The sequence below is a fragment of the Ylistrum balloti genome, unplaced genomic scaffold (assembly GCF_031769215.1).
Source record: "Ylistrum balloti isolate Yb309-2 unplaced genomic scaffold, AGI_CSIRO_Ybal_v1 Utg370342, whole genome shotgun sequence".
NCBI lineage: Eukaryota > Metazoa > Mollusca > Bivalvia > Pectinida > Pectinidae > Ylistrum > Ylistrum balloti.
The window spans coordinates 397,393-417,741 of NW_026782246.1; the positions used below are offsets into that span (position 1 = coordinate 397,393).

The 20,349-nt window shown below is 38.0% G+C and overlaps 1 protein-coding gene across 1 annotated transcript; it reads left to right on the forward strand.

Moving 5' to 3' along the window:
- The first annotated feature begins 1,072 nt into the window (after window positions 1-1,072).
- Window positions 1,073-20,349, forward strand: LOC132553627 (SCO-spondin-like). The gene is made up of 9 exons (XM_060217885.1): window positions 1,073-1,155; window positions 3,080-3,165; window positions 4,846-4,917; window positions 6,082-6,187; window positions 8,270-8,370; window positions 13,342-13,410; window positions 13,877-14,012; window positions 16,169-16,393; window positions 19,707-20,349. Exons 1-9 carry the CDS (start codon window positions 1,107-1,109, stop codon window positions 20,312-20,314), a joined length of 1,452 nt encoding a protein of 483 aa, XP_060073868.1. The 5' UTR covers window positions 1,073-1,106; the 3' UTR covers window positions 20,315-20,349.

Here is a 20,349-nt window from a genome sequence, read left to right on the forward strand (position 1 = left end):
CCCGCATTTTGGCGCACTCTTCGTTCGATACACATCGTCATTGTTCTGAATAAAGCGGAAGATAGTGCTATGTTTAGAATAGTAACCTCCTGGACACTCGGAACGCCCAGTATGGTTATTAAAACCTTAATAATATATTCCCCCTTAATACAAATCGAAGCAACTAAATATCACAACCCAAACAGACACTAAGTACCTCCTGAAACACACTTGTGAACCACTTTTAAGACACTTTAACTCGCCCAAAGGATAATTATAACCATCTTAAAGACACTGTCACATGACAATACTGAAATACCCAAAAGCCATTTTGAATAATCCAAAAGATACTTGTAACCATCCAGAGAGACACTGTGAACTACTTAAAACAAACTGGTGAGCTACACAAAAGACAATTACATTAATTCAAAAGACATTTGTAACCGCCCAAAAAAGACACTGTGAACTACTTAAAAGAAACTGGTGAACTACACAAAAGACAATTACATTAATTCAAAAGACATTTGTAACCGCCCAAAAAAGACACTGTGAACTACTTAAAAGAAACTGGTGAACTACACAAAAGACACGTGGTTCAGATCGTCAGTATTTCTATTATAATAATGGACACTGAACTACCACCTGACGTTACAGGTCGCGATCATCATGATAAGCATTTATTGTGTCTACAAAAGCCTGGTGAGTACGCATGTAAACGCTTTAGCAAAGCAACGTTTCCCGATGATTTTTGTACTATTTACAAGTACCACGATGTACGAGTTTGGTGGTAATTTTATCAGACAACACACACGGTGTACCACATAAACGTGTGTAACCGTGATTTTGAGTATCTACTTGTACCAATACGTACAAGTGTCGACATTCACATGTCTTTTATTATACTAATGTGTGTTGTTAACCAGTGAGCATTTTACCACAAACATGTTTGACAATTTTAGTGCAACCAAGAATTTTACCGGGAATTTATGTTGAATATCCCCTATAACACACGAGAACCTTCACGTATCAGCTTAATCATTGCCAAAAGTCAACATATTCGTTTGATCCACTTTTGTTTTTCTTATCAATACAGCCATCTTGTTTGACTTTGTTGTAGGCTGTAGATAATGAATGAGCACACCTTTATTGTATTGGTCTTTCTCACTCTGAGAGCAGGTAAATACATATTTTTTATTTTAACTTTTTAATCGGCATATATATACATATATATATCAAGAAACAGGCTCAAGTGGTAAAAATAGATAGAATGTACTGATTTCCATCGTCAATAACACAGTAACGGTTCAATTACGTGGATTCCTATATCTTGTTCGTACTAACTGTAACGAATCGGTCTTTCTCAGCCCACATCGGCAATCAAACTTATCACTTAACCATCAGAGTGAAAAGAATGGCAATAACTATGGGCGATCAAAATACGAATCGGTACGGTGCGTTTTAACGGAACGCAACTAACCCTCACCTGACCGTTCAAAGGGGCTGTCTTCGCTACAGAATCTGGATCTCGAATAAAGAAATCGATTGTTTTTAAGGTTGATCGCACACGATACTTTTTAACACATGACAAGTTGAAAAGAAATAGATTATTTGGAGGACATATATTTTTAGTTTAGTAATAGTTTTGTGACAGTCTACCAAACAGCTCCTGGTAGTGTGTGACAGTCTACCAAACAGCTCCTGGTAGTGTGTGACAGTCTACCAAACAGCGCCTGGTAGTGTGTGACAGTCTACTTAACAGCGCCTGGTAGTTTGTGACAGTCTACCAAAGAGCTCCTACTAGTATGTGACAGTCTACCTAACAGCGCCTGGTAGTATGTGACAGTCTACCAAACAGCTCCTGATAGTGTGTGACAGTCTACCTAACAGCGCCTGGTAGTATGTGACAGTCTACCAAACAGCTCCTGGTAGTGTGTGACAGTCTACCAAACAGCTCCTGCTAGTGTGTGACAATCTACCTAATAGCGCCTGGTAGTGTGTTACAGTCTACCAAACAGCTCCTGGTAGTGTGTGACAGTCTACCAAACAGCTCCTGGTAGTGTGTGACAGTCTACCAAACAGCGCCTGGTAGTGTGTGACAGTCTACTTAACAGCGCCTGGTAGTTTGTGACAGTCTACCAAACAGCTCCTGATAGTGTGTGACAGTCTACCTAACAGCGCCTGGTAGTGTGTGACAGTCTACCAAACAGCTCCTGGTAGTGTGTGACAGTCTACCTAACAGCGCCTGGTAGTATGTGACAGTCTACCAAAGAGCTCCTACTAGTATGTGACAGTCTACCAAACAGCTCCTGATAGTGTGTGACAGTGAAAGCTGGTAACAACATCGTGAAGGAGTGATTCAAATTTATTTTCGAACTGAAAAACAAATTTCAACATAAACCAACATTCAGTCGCTGGAATCGAAATGCCTGCTTTATGCTGGCAATGTTCTCTTGTTAAAGGCGCACACGTACAGTTACGGATATCGTTGTTTCTCTCGGCATTCCGTGTCCCTACTAGTCAAACGTTAAAGTTTCCCCCTACTTACAAATACACCCTTAAACAGCATTTCATTCTAGAGGGAGGAGGGGGGGAGACAGACAGACAGACAGAGAGTCTGTTGACATACATGTATCTCTAACACAAGATGTGTAATAGTGTCTTATTTATTATCTAGTGATTATATTTTTCGTTATTTTCATATGAAATTGTGGTCGGTTCGGGTTTCAACGTACATTACGTCATTTTAGCATCAAATACTTGGCTATCCCATTACATTTTGTACCATCAGAAAACATCTTTATATGTAACTTATTCTAGTTGAAACTATGCCTCATATATAACATAGACACGTGTTATACATATTTATGTAGCATTAATAAGGTTAAAGAAAAGTCGCTCGGCCCCGGCATACTTTTATTTTGTTTTAGGTAATAATATAATAGATTCTGTATATAGCAATTGGGACAACTTATACAAAACACTATAATAATACTGAATTATGTGATTTTAAACACGTGTCAATCAATCAATGACACTTTTTTTTCAATATGGGCTTTGCTGGTGATTTATCTTACTGCTGGTATCCCTTTCTTGTTGACAGGAGCCGCAGGGCCGCTATGTTTCTCGTGTTCCTCAATGTCCCAGGCACATTTCTGTGATTTCACAGAGAGATGTAACGATTACCAGGTAACAATGATGTCTTTTCCTTTTATGACCCCGATATGCTAATGAAGCCTTACTACAGTGTCAAGGCCCCAGTCAAAGAAACACGTTATGCGACACGTTACGGGGTCCATTTCAAACCGTTCAACTCTGACCAGCCACAGCGTAGCCTTTCGTTGATGAACGGAAACGAAAACTATATGGGGAACGTCCGAGAACGATTGTGCAAGACGTTAATGCATTCTGTTGCAGTAGGGCTATTAAATCTGTTTATTGTTGCTTTATAACCCTATTAAGGTTTAAGGACATGGCCGGATTTGGTGATGGAGGAATAAATAAAGTGTTCCGAAATTATACGAAGTCGCTTACTTATAACCTTGCTCGACCATGAGCAACAAGCAGTTCCCTTCTTAACTCGCTTACTTATGACCTTGCTCAACCCTGAGCAACAAGCATTTCCTTCTTAAATCGCTTACCAATGACCTTGCTCAACCCTGAGCAACAAGCAGTTCCTTCTTAAATCGCTTACCAATGACCTTGCTCAACCCTGAGCAACAAGCAGTTCCCTTCTTAACTCGCTTACTTATGACCTTCGCAACCCTGAGCAACAAGCAGTTCCCTGCTTAAATCATTCCGTGTTGGTCGTATCACACGAGCCAACAGTGACATAACCTCATCCTCTTGAATCATAAAGAACGAGATATAAACCTCCCTCCATATCCGATATTGACCTCGGTCTGTGCCTCTTCTACCCGTCGCAGTTGACACAGATCCTGCTTACGTCGTGTTGGATTGGTCTGTCCTGACGCTCAAGGGGTAGAGTTTTTCTGATCCTGCTGGTCTATCTAGATTACTTCACTGTCCCGTCATGCGAAACACAGTCTGCTGACTGTACCTGTTAACATAATAATAAACCACGATATTTGCATATCAGGTACACGGATCGACTCATACGTCTGTATCAGAACAAACATCCATCTCGTACACAGTTCACACCCGTGACGTGTATCCGTCTAGCGGTTCCGACAATTAAGCTTATTTACCCCGTGACCATATACAAAATAGACACGTGACAGTAGAAATGGGGAAATCCCTATTTTATGTGTTTGACACATTCCATGTTTTATTTTCATTTGATTCACGGAACGCTCCGTTATTCCATTCCGAGATATTGATATCACGCTGAACTTTATCGTAATGTAATTATGATTTTTGAAAACACTGAATATTCATGCTTATTATTATTATTATTTTTTTTTTTTTTTTTGTAATTCCTTTATTTTTTGACAAGATTTTACATATTACACAATATACAATATACAAGAGAATCCACACAAAAACATACACCCATACTCTCACACGTGTGTGCTCTTACTTGAATATGTCTTACACATATACATGCATCGTCATCATCATCATCATCATTATCATCATCATCATCTTTATCATCATCATCTTTATCATCATGCACATATATCTACTACTTACTGCACACAAACTCACTCATCAACATTCACACCCACTTACACTCACATAGCAAACTTACATGTACTTAACAAAATACTCACACATACAAAAGTACAACATTTCCAGCAAAAACACTATTATGAAAACAAATTTTGAGAATAATTGGAAAAAATGGAACCCCATTTATTTAATTTCCACAAAATTAGTGCTATTTTTATATTCCTGCTTATATTTCAGGTTTGTTACGTCGAGAGAATCCTTACAAACAGTGGTCATATCAAGTTTACATCAGGATGTGTGAGCAACCAGGTGATATAACTATATGATAATATATCCGAGATATTAACAGATTGTATTTAACAATTTTATCAGTTCATGTTGTAATGTGCGATATGACGACATTGCTATGGTTATTTTTCAATTTATCGCCCTGTAAATAACCAGGTCATTTTAAGGAGGGATCTCTGTAGAAGCTGATGATTATCTCAGGAAAAACATATTGACGACCCATCGTAGTTAAAATTGCTTGCAAACATGGAGACTGTATGGTTCAAGGAAACAGTCATATGACAGTTTGCGGTCGGTAAAGATTTGGCCTTGTCAACCTAGCTCATGGTGCGGTGAAGATCTGAGGTGTAGGGTTCGATAGCCTTGGTTGTACTCAGGGCAATACACTTAACTCTAATTGCTCTATGTGGCATGCGACGGTCCTCCCATATGTACATCCATTTAATAGGGATCCACTTAAAAATGACAATAATTGTTCACAAGGCGAAAATGAAACAAGCATTGCCTTTTTGTTTGTCGCGCTGATATTTACCCTAATTGGCCGCAAGGTCTAAATTCAAAACAATGATTAAATGAATGAATGAATGAATGAATGGTAGGTGGTATCTAGTAACGGTGATGACACGTTAAAGACTGGTGCAAATTTTCTGTGTTTTCAGTCAGTATATTCGTGGATAAGCCGTATCAAAAGGAGAAATCGGTAACATTTTCTCTCATGGACAATGGTAATTACCGTAATCCCACAGTAACTTCCATGCATGTTAAAGTCAAGTATATAGATAAGGAAGTATCTGAAAAATAAAGGTGACCTTTGACCCATAAAAGAAGATACCCGGTTCAACAAAAATTGTTCGAAATCGAAAAATTTGTTCGCTTGACCGAATTTTAAGCAGTAATCAAAGGATACGTTTGAAGAAACAATAGTTAACTATATACGGCTATTTTGAAAAACGTACAACCATGAGCTTTGATTTTATTTCACAACGAGCAAGGTACATTTTTTTTCTATGGGTTTGTGACAGGGAAAAGCACATAATGCCATCATTTCTGTTAACAGACAACAATCTAAGCATATCCATATATATAACATCATCAAATCAGACGATCATATACATGTAAATAACCTATGTTTTAACTCAATGAAATCGAAACAGAAATGACCATTGTTTTGTTTTTATGTTACAGACTTGTACCAAGGACTACGTCACAGATTATGCTGCTCACGGTCGAGTCACGTGCCTGGACTGTTGTCAAGGAGACATGTGTAATAACAAAGGATGCGGTGACGTAGGTTTGTCTTATTTCGCATTAAGCCTGGGATCACCATGTTTTGGCAGTGTTCTCAGATTTCGAAAAGGCTTATAAACTGGTTTGGAATGAGGGTTTCCCGTTTTCATTAAAAGAAGTAAGAATAACGGAATATATTTGAATTCGTAACCATTTTTTTTAAAAAAAGGAAAATACATGTTAGAATAAACAATGAAGAATCAGACGAATTAACCTTAGAGAACGGAGTCACACAGGGTAGCGTGATATCTCCCACCTTGTTCAACATATATATAAATAAATTTGGTAAACAAATAAATAAACTGAGTAAACAGTGTAGGGAAGATAGGACAATTCGCCGATGACACTAGCATTTGGCAAACAATGATTATGTTTCGGGAAACAGACTAGACACAAATTAAATAAACTTTTTAAAGATATACTGTTCATTAATTAGGTCTAAAACAGATCATGGATGTCAAATTCATAACTCGGATTCACATAACGCCTTAAAAACACCTGGTATAATACAACACAAAACACTTAGAATAGCAACAGGCACAATAAAAAAACACACCCACCATAAGTCTACATGTGGAAACTAGTAAAATACCATTAAACCTTAGGAGAGAAAAATTAATATTGAAATACTGGACTAGAACTCAAACTCTAAGACCTGAATTAATATTGAAATACTGGACTAGAACTCAAACTCTAGGACCTGAATTTCCACCTAATGTTATAGTAGAACAAGCTAAGAACATTAAATATAGAGATAAACTAAAACAACACATTTATAACACCGTATTACTGTGTAACAAACAAACTTCTTGTCGGACACAAGTTAGACCAAGTTAAAATTGAAGAATTTATTCCAAATCCCACTCCGCTCTGGAAATTAGACACACCGGAAGTTAGCACCGAAATCTTCTATAAAGAAATAAAAACAAAAAGGAAAAACCGGCAGAAACGAAGACAAAACTAGGGCAATTACATTATCAATAATTTTGACGAAAAATATAACAAACATAACAAATATTATACTGACGGATCAAAAAATCCACAAACGAACAGAGTAGGGTTAGATATTTATTCCGGAGCAAACAACATTCCATTATCACTCAGACTGATCGATCAGTGCTCCGTTTATACCGGTGAAATAATATAATTAGCACTTAGACTTATTAACATAAAAATATCCATATATAAGGCAGTAATTCTCAGATACATTACTTCATTAAAATCAATTCAAACTGGGAATAATGCCAGACCTTATGTAGTTAATTCTATGTAAAATCTAGTAAAAAAAAACTTAAAACAACAAGGAAATTTTGTAAAGTTTGAGCATTTACCGTTATATGTCAAAAGAGATAGAAATGAAAAAAATAATTGAATATCTAGAAAAAAAAAAAAAAACACGAAAGAATCTAAGGTGAAATTACTCAAGACAAAAGTATTTTCTATTATCAATCAATCAATAATAAATGGTCAAAAACACAGGAAAAGATAGACAGATCAAATAAGCTTCGGAAAATTACGAATCAACAACATACAAAATCAAACTCATAAAGACATAATAAATTAGAAGATATTGTTATAATATGACTAAGATTAGGAATCACGAAGCCTAAACGAACGAGACAATAGATCATATTTTTTCTAAATTGCAATAGATTCGAACAGAGAAGATACGATCTCATTATCGAAATAAAAAGATTAAAACGCAAAACACATCCGTGAACTAGGTTTAACGTCACATGAAAATGGAAGACTAGTGCATATACCAGAGAGGTCAAAGGGAGACAACTCCCAAACATCAGAAACCTACACAACACTATTCACAACAGGTAGGATCCCAAGGACGTCCAGGGGAGACTTACCAGATTGGATTACTGCTGATCATCTCATTCATTGGTGCATACTGACACCTCATGGAGTATATGGTGTCCTCCTCTGTACCTCATCCGTCCCCGGATTCACGTTTATAAAATAGTCTACATAGTCTAAAATAGCCTAGATTTTTTAAAAATATCTCAAGACGTAATTTTTAACTTGCATTGTCAGCTTTAATCCAGTAACATATATTTTTGTGTTGCTTCGCTGATAGGGCCAAAGTCTAGACCGTACCGGGGGCCATACTGTTTCCAGTGTGAACATCAGTCACAGCCCAGTGAGTGTGAACAACTCACCATATGTGATGTCGACCAGGTATATTGTACATTTTCTATATGCAAAAACATGAGATATTGACTGTCGTTTACATACAGTTGAATAGTTTTGAATGCGATACCTGTGTGTTTGCATGATGTCTCAGATCATGGGATACACTAACACGCTGGTAAACCTGAATGTTACCAGGCCCAATAAACCATCCAATATAATGTCTGTCATTTATATAGGTAACCCCACGATATAATGTCTGTCATTTAAATAAGTTACCCCACGATATAATGTCTGTCATTTATATAGGTAACCCCACGATATAGTGTCTGTCATTTATATAGGTAATCCCCGATATAATGTCTGTCATTTAAATAGGTAACCCCACGATATAATGTCTGTCATTTATATAGGTAACCCTACGATATAATGTCTGTCATTTATATAGGTAACCCCACGATATAATGTCTGTCATTTATATAGGTAACCCACGATATCATATCTGTCATTTAAATAGGTAACCCCACGATATAATGTCTGTCATTTAAATAGGTAACCCCACGATATAATGTCTGTCATTTACATAGGTAACCCCACGATATAATGTCTGTCATTCATATAGGTAATCCACGATATAATGTCTGTCATTTATATAGGTAACCCCACGATATAATGTATAATGTCTGTCATTTATATAGGTAACCCACGATATAATGTCTGTCATTCATATAGGTAACCCCACGATATAATGTCTGTCATGTATATCAGTAATCCCCTATATAATGTCTGTCATTTATATAGGTAACCCACGATATAATGTCTGTCATTTATAAAGGTAAACCCCGGTATAATGTCTGTCACTTAAATAGGTAACCCCACGATATAATGTCTGTCATTTATATAGGTAACCCCACGATATAATGTCTGTCATTTAAATAGGTAACCCCACGATATAATGTCTGTCATTCATATAGGTAACCCCACGATATAATGTCTGTCATTTATATAGGTAACCCCACGATATAATGTCTGTCATTTATATAGGTAATCCACGATATAATGTCTGTCATTTATATAGGTAACCCATGATATATTATCTGTCATTTAAATAGGTAACCCCACGATATAATGTCTGTCATTTAAATAGGTAAACCCACGATATAATGTCTGTCATTCATATAGGTAACCCCACGATATAATGTCTGTCATTTATATAGGTACCCCACGATATAATGTCTGTCATTTATATAGGTTACCCCACGATATAATGTCTGTCATTTAAATAGGTAACCCCACGATATAATGTCTGTCATTTATATAGGTAACCCCACGATATAATGTCTGTCATTTATATAGGTAACCCCACGATATAATGTCTGTCATTTATATAGGTAACCCCACGATATAATGTCTGTCATTCATATAGGTAATCCACGATATAATGTCTGTCATTCATATAGGTAACCCCACGATATAATGTCTGTCATTTATATAGGTACCCCACGATATAGTGTCTGTCATTTATATAGGTAACCCCACGATATAATGTCTGTCATTTATATAGGTAACCCCACGATATAATGTCTGTCATTTAAATAGGTTACCCCACGATATAATGTCTGTCATTTATATAGGTAATCCACGATATAATGTCTGTCATTTACATAGGTAACCCCACGATATAATGTCTGTCATTTATATAGGTAACCCCACGATATAATGTCTGTCATTTAAATAGGTTACCCCACGATATAATGTCTGTCATTCATTTATATAATGTCTGTCATTTATATAGGTAACCCCACGATATAATGTCTGTCATTTATATAGGTAATCCACGATATAATGTCTGTCATTTATATAGGTAACCCCACGATATAATGTCTGTCATTTATATAGGTAACCCCACGATATAATGTCTGTCATTTAAATAGTAAATCCCCGATATAATGTCTGTCATTTATATAGGTAACCCCACGATATAATGTCTGTCATTTATATTGGTAACCCCCGATATAATGTCTGTCATTTATATTGGTAAACCCCGATATAATGTCTGTCATTTATATTGGTAAACCCAGATATAATGTCTGTCATTTATATTGGTAAACCCAGATATAATGTCTGTCATTTATATAGGTAACCCCGCGATATAATGTGTGTCATTTATATAGGTAATCCACGATATAATGTCTGTCATTTATATAGGTAACCCCACGATATAATGTCTGTCATTTAAATAAGTTACCCCACGATATAATATCTGTCATTTATATAGGTAACCCCACGATATAATGTCTGCCATTTATATTGGTAAACCCCGATATAATGTCTGTCATTTATATTGGTAAACCCAGATATAATGTCTGTCATTTATATAGGTAACCCCGCGATATAATGTGTGTCATTTATATAGGTAATCCACGATATAATGTCTGTCATTCATATAGGTAACCCCGCGATATGATGTGTGTCATTTATATAGGTAACCCCCGATATAATGTGTGTCATTTATATAGGTAACCCCCGATATAATGTCTGTCATTTATATAGGTAACCCCACGATATAGTGTCTGTCATTTATATAGGTAATCCCCGATATAATGTCTGTCATTTATATAGGTACCCCACGATATAGTGTCTGTCATTTATATAGGTAATCCCCGATATAATGTCTGTCATTTATATAGGTAATCCACGATATAATGTCTGTCATTTATATAGGTAACCCCACGATATAATGTCTGTCATTTATATAGGTAACCCCACGATATAATGTCTATCATTTATATAGGTAACCCCACGATATAATGTCTGTCATTTATATAGGTAACCCCACGATATAATGTCTGTCATTTATATAGGTAACCCCACGATATAATGTCTGTCATTTATATAGGTAACCCCACGATATAATGTCTGTCATTTATATTGGTAAACCCCGATATAATGTCTGTCATTTATATAGGTACCCCACGATATAATGTCTGTCATTTATATAGGTAAACCCCGATATAATGTCTGTCATTTATATAGGTAACCCCACGATATGATGTTTATCATTTATATAGGTAACCCCACGATATAATGTGTGTCATTTATATAGGTAACCCCCGATATAATATCTGTCATTTATATCAATAATACCCGATGTAATGTCTGTCATTTATATAGGTAGCCCACGATCTAATGTCTGTCATTCATATATAGGTAGCCCCTGGTATAATGTTTGGCTTTTTTTAGGTAAATTCTCAATATATTGGCTATCATTTTATATGCTAACCCCAAAGTAATGTCTGTCGTTCATGCAGGCAAACTTCCGATATGATGTGTCTATCATGAATAGTGTAAACTCCCGATGTGATAACTGCCATTTAAGATAGGTTAAACTTGGTATAATATCCGCCATTTCGATAGGTAACCAAGTCGAGTTTGGTGGTAAGATTTTTCAACATTCCATTGACATACCTTCAGTAACTAACTGTGCCCTCTGTTGGCTGACATGTTTTTGTTTTCAAATGAAATTGAGTTTATCGAAGAGCTTATCAAAACAGGTCACAAAAACCTTGTAAATTCGTTTAATTTCACCTTAAGTTATATTAATAACGTCTTGCTTTAAATAACATGAAATTTATTGACTACGTCCATCGTATGTACAGGCCTGAATCGGAAATTTAAGGCACTACATCAGCCGCTTATCTTTATCTTTTCCTACAACAAAACTTGCAGATTGATAAATTGAAAAATTGGCAAGTATAACGCTCTTTATAGTGATGTCATTGAGAAATATCCTATTTCATTGTGCAATATCAATCTAAACATGTCTGATGCTCGTTGGTTTGCTGGTTGTTGGCGTATACATTGTTCTCATATGAGAACGTGGCGTGACTTTCTCTTAATCGGATTGATCAAAATTGGCATGGCGCATGTCGTCGATGAAACAGAAAACGCTTACTCTTCTGGAACACCTATTCTTTTTCTCCTTTCCTTTTTCAGGAGTCTCCATAATCTTTTTGTTTGTTGCCCTAGTTTTATTGAATTTTGAGTTTGGATTATGAGTATTTTGATTTTCTTGTTGTATTATGGGTAAACCTCGATATGTGTCTGGCATTGTTTAAAGTTATTAAAAATCAAATTGTGCAATACTGATGGATGTTCAATATTAGCCCGAGTATCATCTGGCTCCAACACCAGAAGTAAGACTTTTCGACTGAGAGACATCTTTTGTGAACCATACACCTGTCCATCAAAATGTACTCCGCGTTGTCGGAACCTAATGATGTTCGGGCTATCAATGTGTCAGCCGTCGTTCACACATTCACGTAAAGTACAATACACAATCGATACATCATTTATATTTTTTATTTCACTCACGCTCTCATTTCTTCGTTTTAAATGTATATTAAGCCATGTAAACATTGATAACAAATAATACAACTTACGATAAATGTTTTATTGAAATGAGTCTGAGAAATGAGAGCAAAATTTGTGAACGTTCCGATCTGTCATCATCAAATGCAAATATGAATTAATGGACGAACTGCATTATTTTCTGTTTATTTATCTTGATATGTCAGATACGCTTAATGACATTGTTGTTATTATCAAAGGGAAAGATTGATAAATGTTGATCATATGATATCGCAGTTTTGTTTGTCGATGCAGCCTGACGTGAATATAATTAAACTATCATCGCCATTGTGTTGATAGTAAATGATAAATTGCCATAAGTGTCAAATCATGAATACCAGTCGCTTTATAGTGATGTATTACAATAACTGTAGTTTTACAGTAATGTAATACAATATACGGTATATCATATTAACTCATTATTTTTGACAATATCTAAAAAAATTATTATAACGTTATTATCAAAATGACAAAACTTTTAACAAAAAGCATTTTTTAAAGCTTATTATGTTCTTTAGAAAGTTAATTGTGAAATCAGATTTATTTTCTCCATGTATTTCGTTCATGGAACTTGAAACATAAAAACACTTGATGTGAATTTTGCCCTAGGTTTGTGGTGTACAAGAGCACATCGATGGGTTCGGTATACAATTCACCAGTGGCTGTCGAGGGAAGTTGGTAGGTAAAAACAAAACAACATTTCCGTTTGTAGATATAACAAACAAAGCGAAGGTACTCAGAGCCAAAGATAACATTTTTCCATAGTTTGTAAATGAGAACAGGGTCGACGCCAATGAATCAAAGAAAGATTAAACAACGGATATTACTCACAGAAATCTAACACTTAGATTGGCGTTTAAATTTTTATCCGGAACATTCCATAACATATTTCATTATTTCTAGAGTAAAACACGATGGTTATTTGAAACTAAATCAGCTTTGACTTCTGAAGAGAGTAATGTGGCCTACGATTGTGCAGTTTTCAAAGGAACATTAAAAAAAACTACCGTATGTCGGTTCTTTTGATAATAGTAAATTTACGATAAGAAATGGATTCCGTTCATGATAGTAAGAATCTTTTGAATAACCATGCTATCAACATTTTCGGACTCGTTTTAAACAGGCGTTTATTTACTTGTTATAGGAATGTCAGACTCACACACATATTCTGGTGGGGAGGGACGTCTCTTCCGTTAATGGGTGTAACATTTGCTGTGATGGCGATTTCTGCAATTACGAATGTTCCTCTTCCAGTTCAAATGGACCTACATTAGCAACTGGTAAACATTATCATTGGAAAAATAATACGTATTCTCTGAAAACACTCTGTGTTCAATTTCCACACGCTTTGTACTATCATTTTCATTTACAAACACATTGCATGCTATTCACATACGTAATATGATGTGCTCATTTACATACAATGGTACAGATATGATTTACATATGCATTGGGCCTTACTTGCAAACATTGTTTTAACATACACGTACTTCGTATTCATGTTTCATATTCATAGTGTACACGTACCTCATTTACATACACTGTTTACTTTCATTTAGGGTCCAGTTTAAATATCATTTGCAGAGAGGTTAGCTTCATCTAAAATGTTGCTCATTTACACACACAGTTTACCTCATCCGCTTCCGTGCCTCATTAACATAAACCTGGCGGCCCACATGTTTACACGTGTCTACCCCGTGTACCCCATTATGCTGGGTTTCCGTTCGCAGATTCAAATTTCCACGAGTAATTACTATGCAATACAATAAAATCGTGATAAAAATATACTGGGACTGACTTTTTAACAGCAGTAAAATCAGCTGGAGTATCTATATATAGTCTGGTGTTTGTCAACAAAAGAAAGACGATACACTGATATAAGAAGTATAATGCCGGCTGTATCGTCTTGCTTGCAACCGGTAGAGTTTTCTCAAGTTGAGCGATACACTGTAGCAGGTATTTAGCAGGGTTACTGTGAGAACAAATAACCCCAGTAACCCGACAGGTATTTAGCAAGGTTACTGTTAGAACAAATAAACCCAGTAACCCGACAGGTATTTACCAGGGTTACTGTTAGAACAAATAAACCCAGTAACTCGGTAGGTATTTAGCAGGTTCACTGTTAGAACAAATAACCCCAGTAACCCGGCAGGTATTTAGCAGGGTTACTGTTAGAACAAATAACCCCAGTAACCCGGCAGGTATTTAGCAGGGTTACTGTTAGAACAAATATCCCCAGTAACCCGACAGGTATTTAGCAGGGTCACTGTTAGAACAAATAACCCCAGTAACTCGGCAGGTATTTAGCAGGGTTACTGTTAGAACAAATAACCCCAGTAACCCGACAGGTATTAGCAGGGTTACTATTCTAACAAATAACCCCAGTAACCCGGCAGGTATTTAGCAGGGTTACTGTTATAACAAATAACTCCCGTAACCCAGCAGATATTTCCAGGGTTACTGTGAGAACAAATAACCCAGTAACCCAGCAGGTATTTACTAGGGTTACTGTTATAACAAATAACTCCCGTAACCCAGCAGATATTTCCAGGGTTACTGTGAGAACAAATAATCCCAGTAACCCTACAGGTATTTAGCAGGGTTACTGTGAGAACAAATAACCCAGTAACCCGGCAGGTATTTAGCAGGGTCACTGTTATAACAAATAATTCCAGTAACCCGGCAGGTATTTAGCAGGGTTACTGTGAGAACAAATAACCCAGTAACCCGGCAGGTATTTAGCAGAATCACTGTTATAACAAATAATCCCAGTAACCCGGCAGGTATTTAGCAGGGTCACTGTTAGAACAAATAACCCAAGTAACCCGGCAGGTATTTAGCAGGGTTACTGTGAGAACAAATAATCCCAGTAACCCTACAGGTATTTAGCAGTGTTACTGTTATAACAAATAACCCCAGTAATCCTACAGGTATTTAGCAGGGTTACTGTTATAACAAATAACCCCAGTAACCCTACAGGTATTTAGCAGTGTTACTGCTATAACAAATAACCCTGCTAAATACCTACCGATAAATATCGCTAGACTTGAGAAAACTAAGACAACACAAGTACAGCGGGGTCAGAGGTCATACCATAATAGCAAACAATGACCTCTATTATACCATGTATCGTCTTACTTAATTTCGAAACTACGAATTCTTTGTTTTATTAGTCAAATGTTTAAATAAATGTACATTATTAGCTGAAATGATAATTTTTATCTCTATATCTATTCATTTTGGTTGTACCTGAATTTAAGGCAAACGGAGATTTGTTGTTTCAGATCACAGCTTATGATATACTTAGAATATCAGATTAGTAAACTTTCCAGCGGGGAGTAGATTCATCATAACACTGAACTACTTCGTTGTTTTATTGCCTTCAGTCGTGCTGAAATCAGAAAGAACCTAACATTAACGTATTTCTACGATATAGCCAACAACTTGAACACCTCGCAATACATAGCCACACCCACAATTGTTGTACCTGGGTCGAAGTTTGGACCCTGGGGGTCATGGACACCCTGTCCTGATAACTGTGGGCGTGGGGCACAGGAGCGTTATCGGAAGTGTTACGATCACAATAACGTTTTGCTGAGTGATGCGTCCTGTTCCGGACCGGGAGTGGACACCCGGACATGCTTTAATGACCACTGTCAAGGTATATATCACGTGCTTAATACAAAGGCAGAATGTCAACACAGCGGAGTAGATTATCACTCTTGTCTATATCAGACAAATATATAGGTGTTCCTGTGTTACAATAACCGAACGTACATACAATTGTCTTTTATATGTAACGTATGTATAACATCTATGACAAGGCGTTTTTCTCATTGCTAAAGAAATTGCATCGTCACATTAACATTATGATGACGTCGTGTGACTTAAAACGCATATTCAATATGACTGATATAAAAATTGTATATAGGTAAAAAGATAAACAATATACTTACACTTAGATACTATTTTGTAAGACTTTAAAAGCCGCAAATTTAAAGCACTGCTCCACATGCCAGTTATAATAGCTGATCACTGAAATGATAAAGATCACCGCAATTCGACCAAATCATCGGTGACGTAAACGAATATTTTGCAGACATGCGCAATGCATTCTTTTTTTTTTGTACTTTTTCTTCACGTGCGATTTTTCTTAATCAAAGGCATTTTAATGTACGAATGTAGTCGCCCTGATCTGTAGTTGTTTAAATAAGTAATACTAGATGACGTACCGTCACTGGTAAGGGACACAACTCAGTTGGTAAATACCATTTTTCATTTCAGTATTATTTACAATTGCTGTGTTTTTCCCCTAATTATACTCCAATAAATTCAGTCCAGAACGTGCTAGACGATGACGTAACAATATTGACGTAGGAATACATTTACACACAAGTCAAAGGTCAAACTGCATCACGACTGACTTCCACGTCCGCGTCTTGATGAATGTTGTGTTGCTATAGTAATTATTGAACATGGTTATGTTTTGTTTTAAACAAAAGTTCTGTAGATAAAATTACTACATACAAACCAGTATGACCGATTTCCTTCAGAAAACATTAATAAAATAGTTGAAATCGACGAACTATCTGTTTGGTTTCAAAGGAGAAAAAAGTGGGCGGAATCTAGCTGTCTTGGCAGCTGTTCCCGGAATTCAACGGAATGGAACGTCACTTTCATTTTCGTATTTATTTACTTGGAAATGGCGACAATGAAAGTGTTTTACTGGATTATTTTTGAAAGAAAAAATTGTAAATAAAAAGATTATATTTTATTTTTTCTTTGTTTATGAGGTAATAAATCCAGTACAGCACGCGGTAAATTTACACAGTTTGTCTATAAAGAGTGTCCGACTTGCCTGAGGGTCGGTTATCCTAGGCAGAACAGGCCGTCATACAGGACAGAATCACCTCCGCCCTGAACACAGCTTTGAGAGCATCGGCGGCCTTGCAGGTCTCTTTGTTCTCAAACGTCGTGTTGGCCAGGCGGTTTTCAGTATTGAAAAACCGCCCGGTTGAGGAACCCTACCGCTCCCGGTTGTTGACTGCCCCCTTCTCGGGCTCTTCCCTGTTCGGGGGAGCGCTTCCTTCTGTACAGAAGGACATGAAGGAGGACTCGGTCGCCTCAGCACTTCTGGTGAAGAGGTTTCAGGCTGAGAAGGCCAGTGCCTCGCAGGGGTCAGCGCCTCCTTAGAAGAAGGCGAAGTCTTCGGCTGCTCAGTCTTCTGTGCAGCCCAAAGCCCAAGCCTCACTTCAAAGACAACAAGAGGAAGAGTAGGAAGGGTAAGAACCCTCCTGGGGGCATGAAGAATGGTTCCTGACGCCTTCAGCTCCTTGGCCGTGGCAGACCAAGAGCCGGGTCTGGTGGACGGCTGTCTTTCCGTCTCAAGCTCTTGTCCCTGTCCTGTAGGATTAGGCTCTGGGTGGGCAGACTATTCGCGGGTTTGACAGGGTCTCGATCTGCCCCATCTGGCGCCCAGTCGATTTTCTTTCCTCTTCCTGGGGATGCGGAAAAGGTTCGAGCGCTTTAGGAGGTAGTAGGGGCCATGCTGGCCAAGGGCGTGTTAGAGGAGATTCCTATGTCGGAATGCACTCCCGGCTTCTACTCCAGAATGTTTCTGATTCGGAAGAAGTCCGGGCCGTGGCGTTCGATCATAGATCTCAATGCCTTCAACAGGCACATAGATTCTCCTCACTTCAAGATGGAGACCCCATGAGGCATTATGGCCTCTGTGAGGGACGGAATGTGGGCAACTTCAATAAATCTGAAGGATGCCTACTTCCATATCCTCATCAAGAAGTCGACACGGAGGCTCCTCCGTTTCACGTGCAACGGCAGGGTCTTCCAATTCCGGGCCATGCCCTTCGGGCCCTCGACAGCTCCTTTGGTGTTAACCAAGTTGCTGCAGGTGGTCGTTGGATTCCTTCACTTACGCGGAATAGACGTCCACATCTATTTCGACGACTCCCTCATGCTTCATTTGGTGAGGGAATCGCTAGTGAAGGACACTCGTCTGGTCTTGAAAGTCTTGCTCAGAGTCGGCTTCGTTCCTTCCAGAGAGAAGTCAGAGGTTTCCCCATCTCAGGACTTCGTCTTCCTGGGGAACAGTTTCGAAACGGTTCGGGGCTTAGCCCTTCCGACTCCGGAGAAGTTCGCTTGGTCGCATGTCCGCGTACGTTGGTTCCTCAGTTTTCTGGGGTATCTCAACTCACTGGCAAATGTGGCCCCTCTAGGGATACTTCACATCAGACTTCTCCAGATGTTCCTCCTGTGCAACTGGGTTCCGTCATCCAGGAAGTGGGAGGCCTGGATTCCTCTTACCCAGTCGGTCAGTGAGTTCGCTCGCTGAAGGACCATTCAGGGGAACGTTCTCGGCGGGGTGCCTCTGACCAAGCCTGTCCCCTCTATGACCCTGTTCACGGATGCGTCCATGACAGGATGGGGAGCTTACCTCGACGGCCAATGCCGCTCGGGGAGTGGTCTGACGAACAGCTCTCGGAACACATCAATGTGCTCGAGATGAGGGCTGTTATTTTGGCTCTGCAGTCATTTCGGGGTATCCTGCAGTCCGGTGTTGACGGAATGGCAGCTGTGTCCCTTGATTTTCTAGGGAATTGGTCAGGTGTGGGTATTACCTCATGAAAATTGGTTTTACATGAAAAAGCCTCAGGATTCGACAGTGCCAAGTTGTGAGTTTCATGCATGTGGACAGTGCATCACCTGTTTCGCTTGCATAGAGAAGGAGCACATGCATGATCTATATATATATATATCTCAACTTGTTTATAATTGTTTTATTGTAATTACATCCTGCTGCCACCTTGTAAATATAATGTGTGTGTATTGATATGTATAGAAAAGGATTTATGTAAGTTGTAAAACTTGTGGCCAATCTTTTTGCTACTTATGTTCAATAAAATGTGTTAAAAATAATTTTTAAAAATAAATTCTGTGTATACGTCTTCATTATTCAGACTGCAATGCCTTGTACAACATCGGCTACAACGTCTCTGGTAACTACACTATATACCCAGACCCTTCCACCGGATATGACGTATACTGTGAAATGCAGCGTGGGAACGGTGGATGGATTGTTCTGCAACACAGGTTTGATGGGTCGGAGATGTTCAACAGATCATTTGCGGAATACGAACAAGGATTCGGTGACCTGAACGGGGAGTTTTGGATGGGACTTGACAAAATGTCCAAACTTACAAACCCCGGACGCAAAGTACGATTTCTTCTACAGACATATGATGGTGCATGGATGACACTAGACTATGGGAATTTCTCAATTGCCAATGCCAGCAAGCAATACACCCTGAATGTTTCTCAACATATCTCCGGATTTTCTCCGGGAACATTCTCATACAATTCCGGGAGGAAATTTTACACATTTGACCGCGATAATGATGCCCACTGTGCTGTTCGTAGATTCTCGGGTTGGTGGTTTGGATCATGTACATATCTAAACATTAATGGTGAATACGGACTCCGGGACGACGAATCCGGAATCACTGAACACTCGACCACCGGTAACAATTTCAACAATTTTCAGAAAACGCTGATGATGATACAATGATTTCTGTGCGATTCCCTCAGGGCAGAGATATCCGA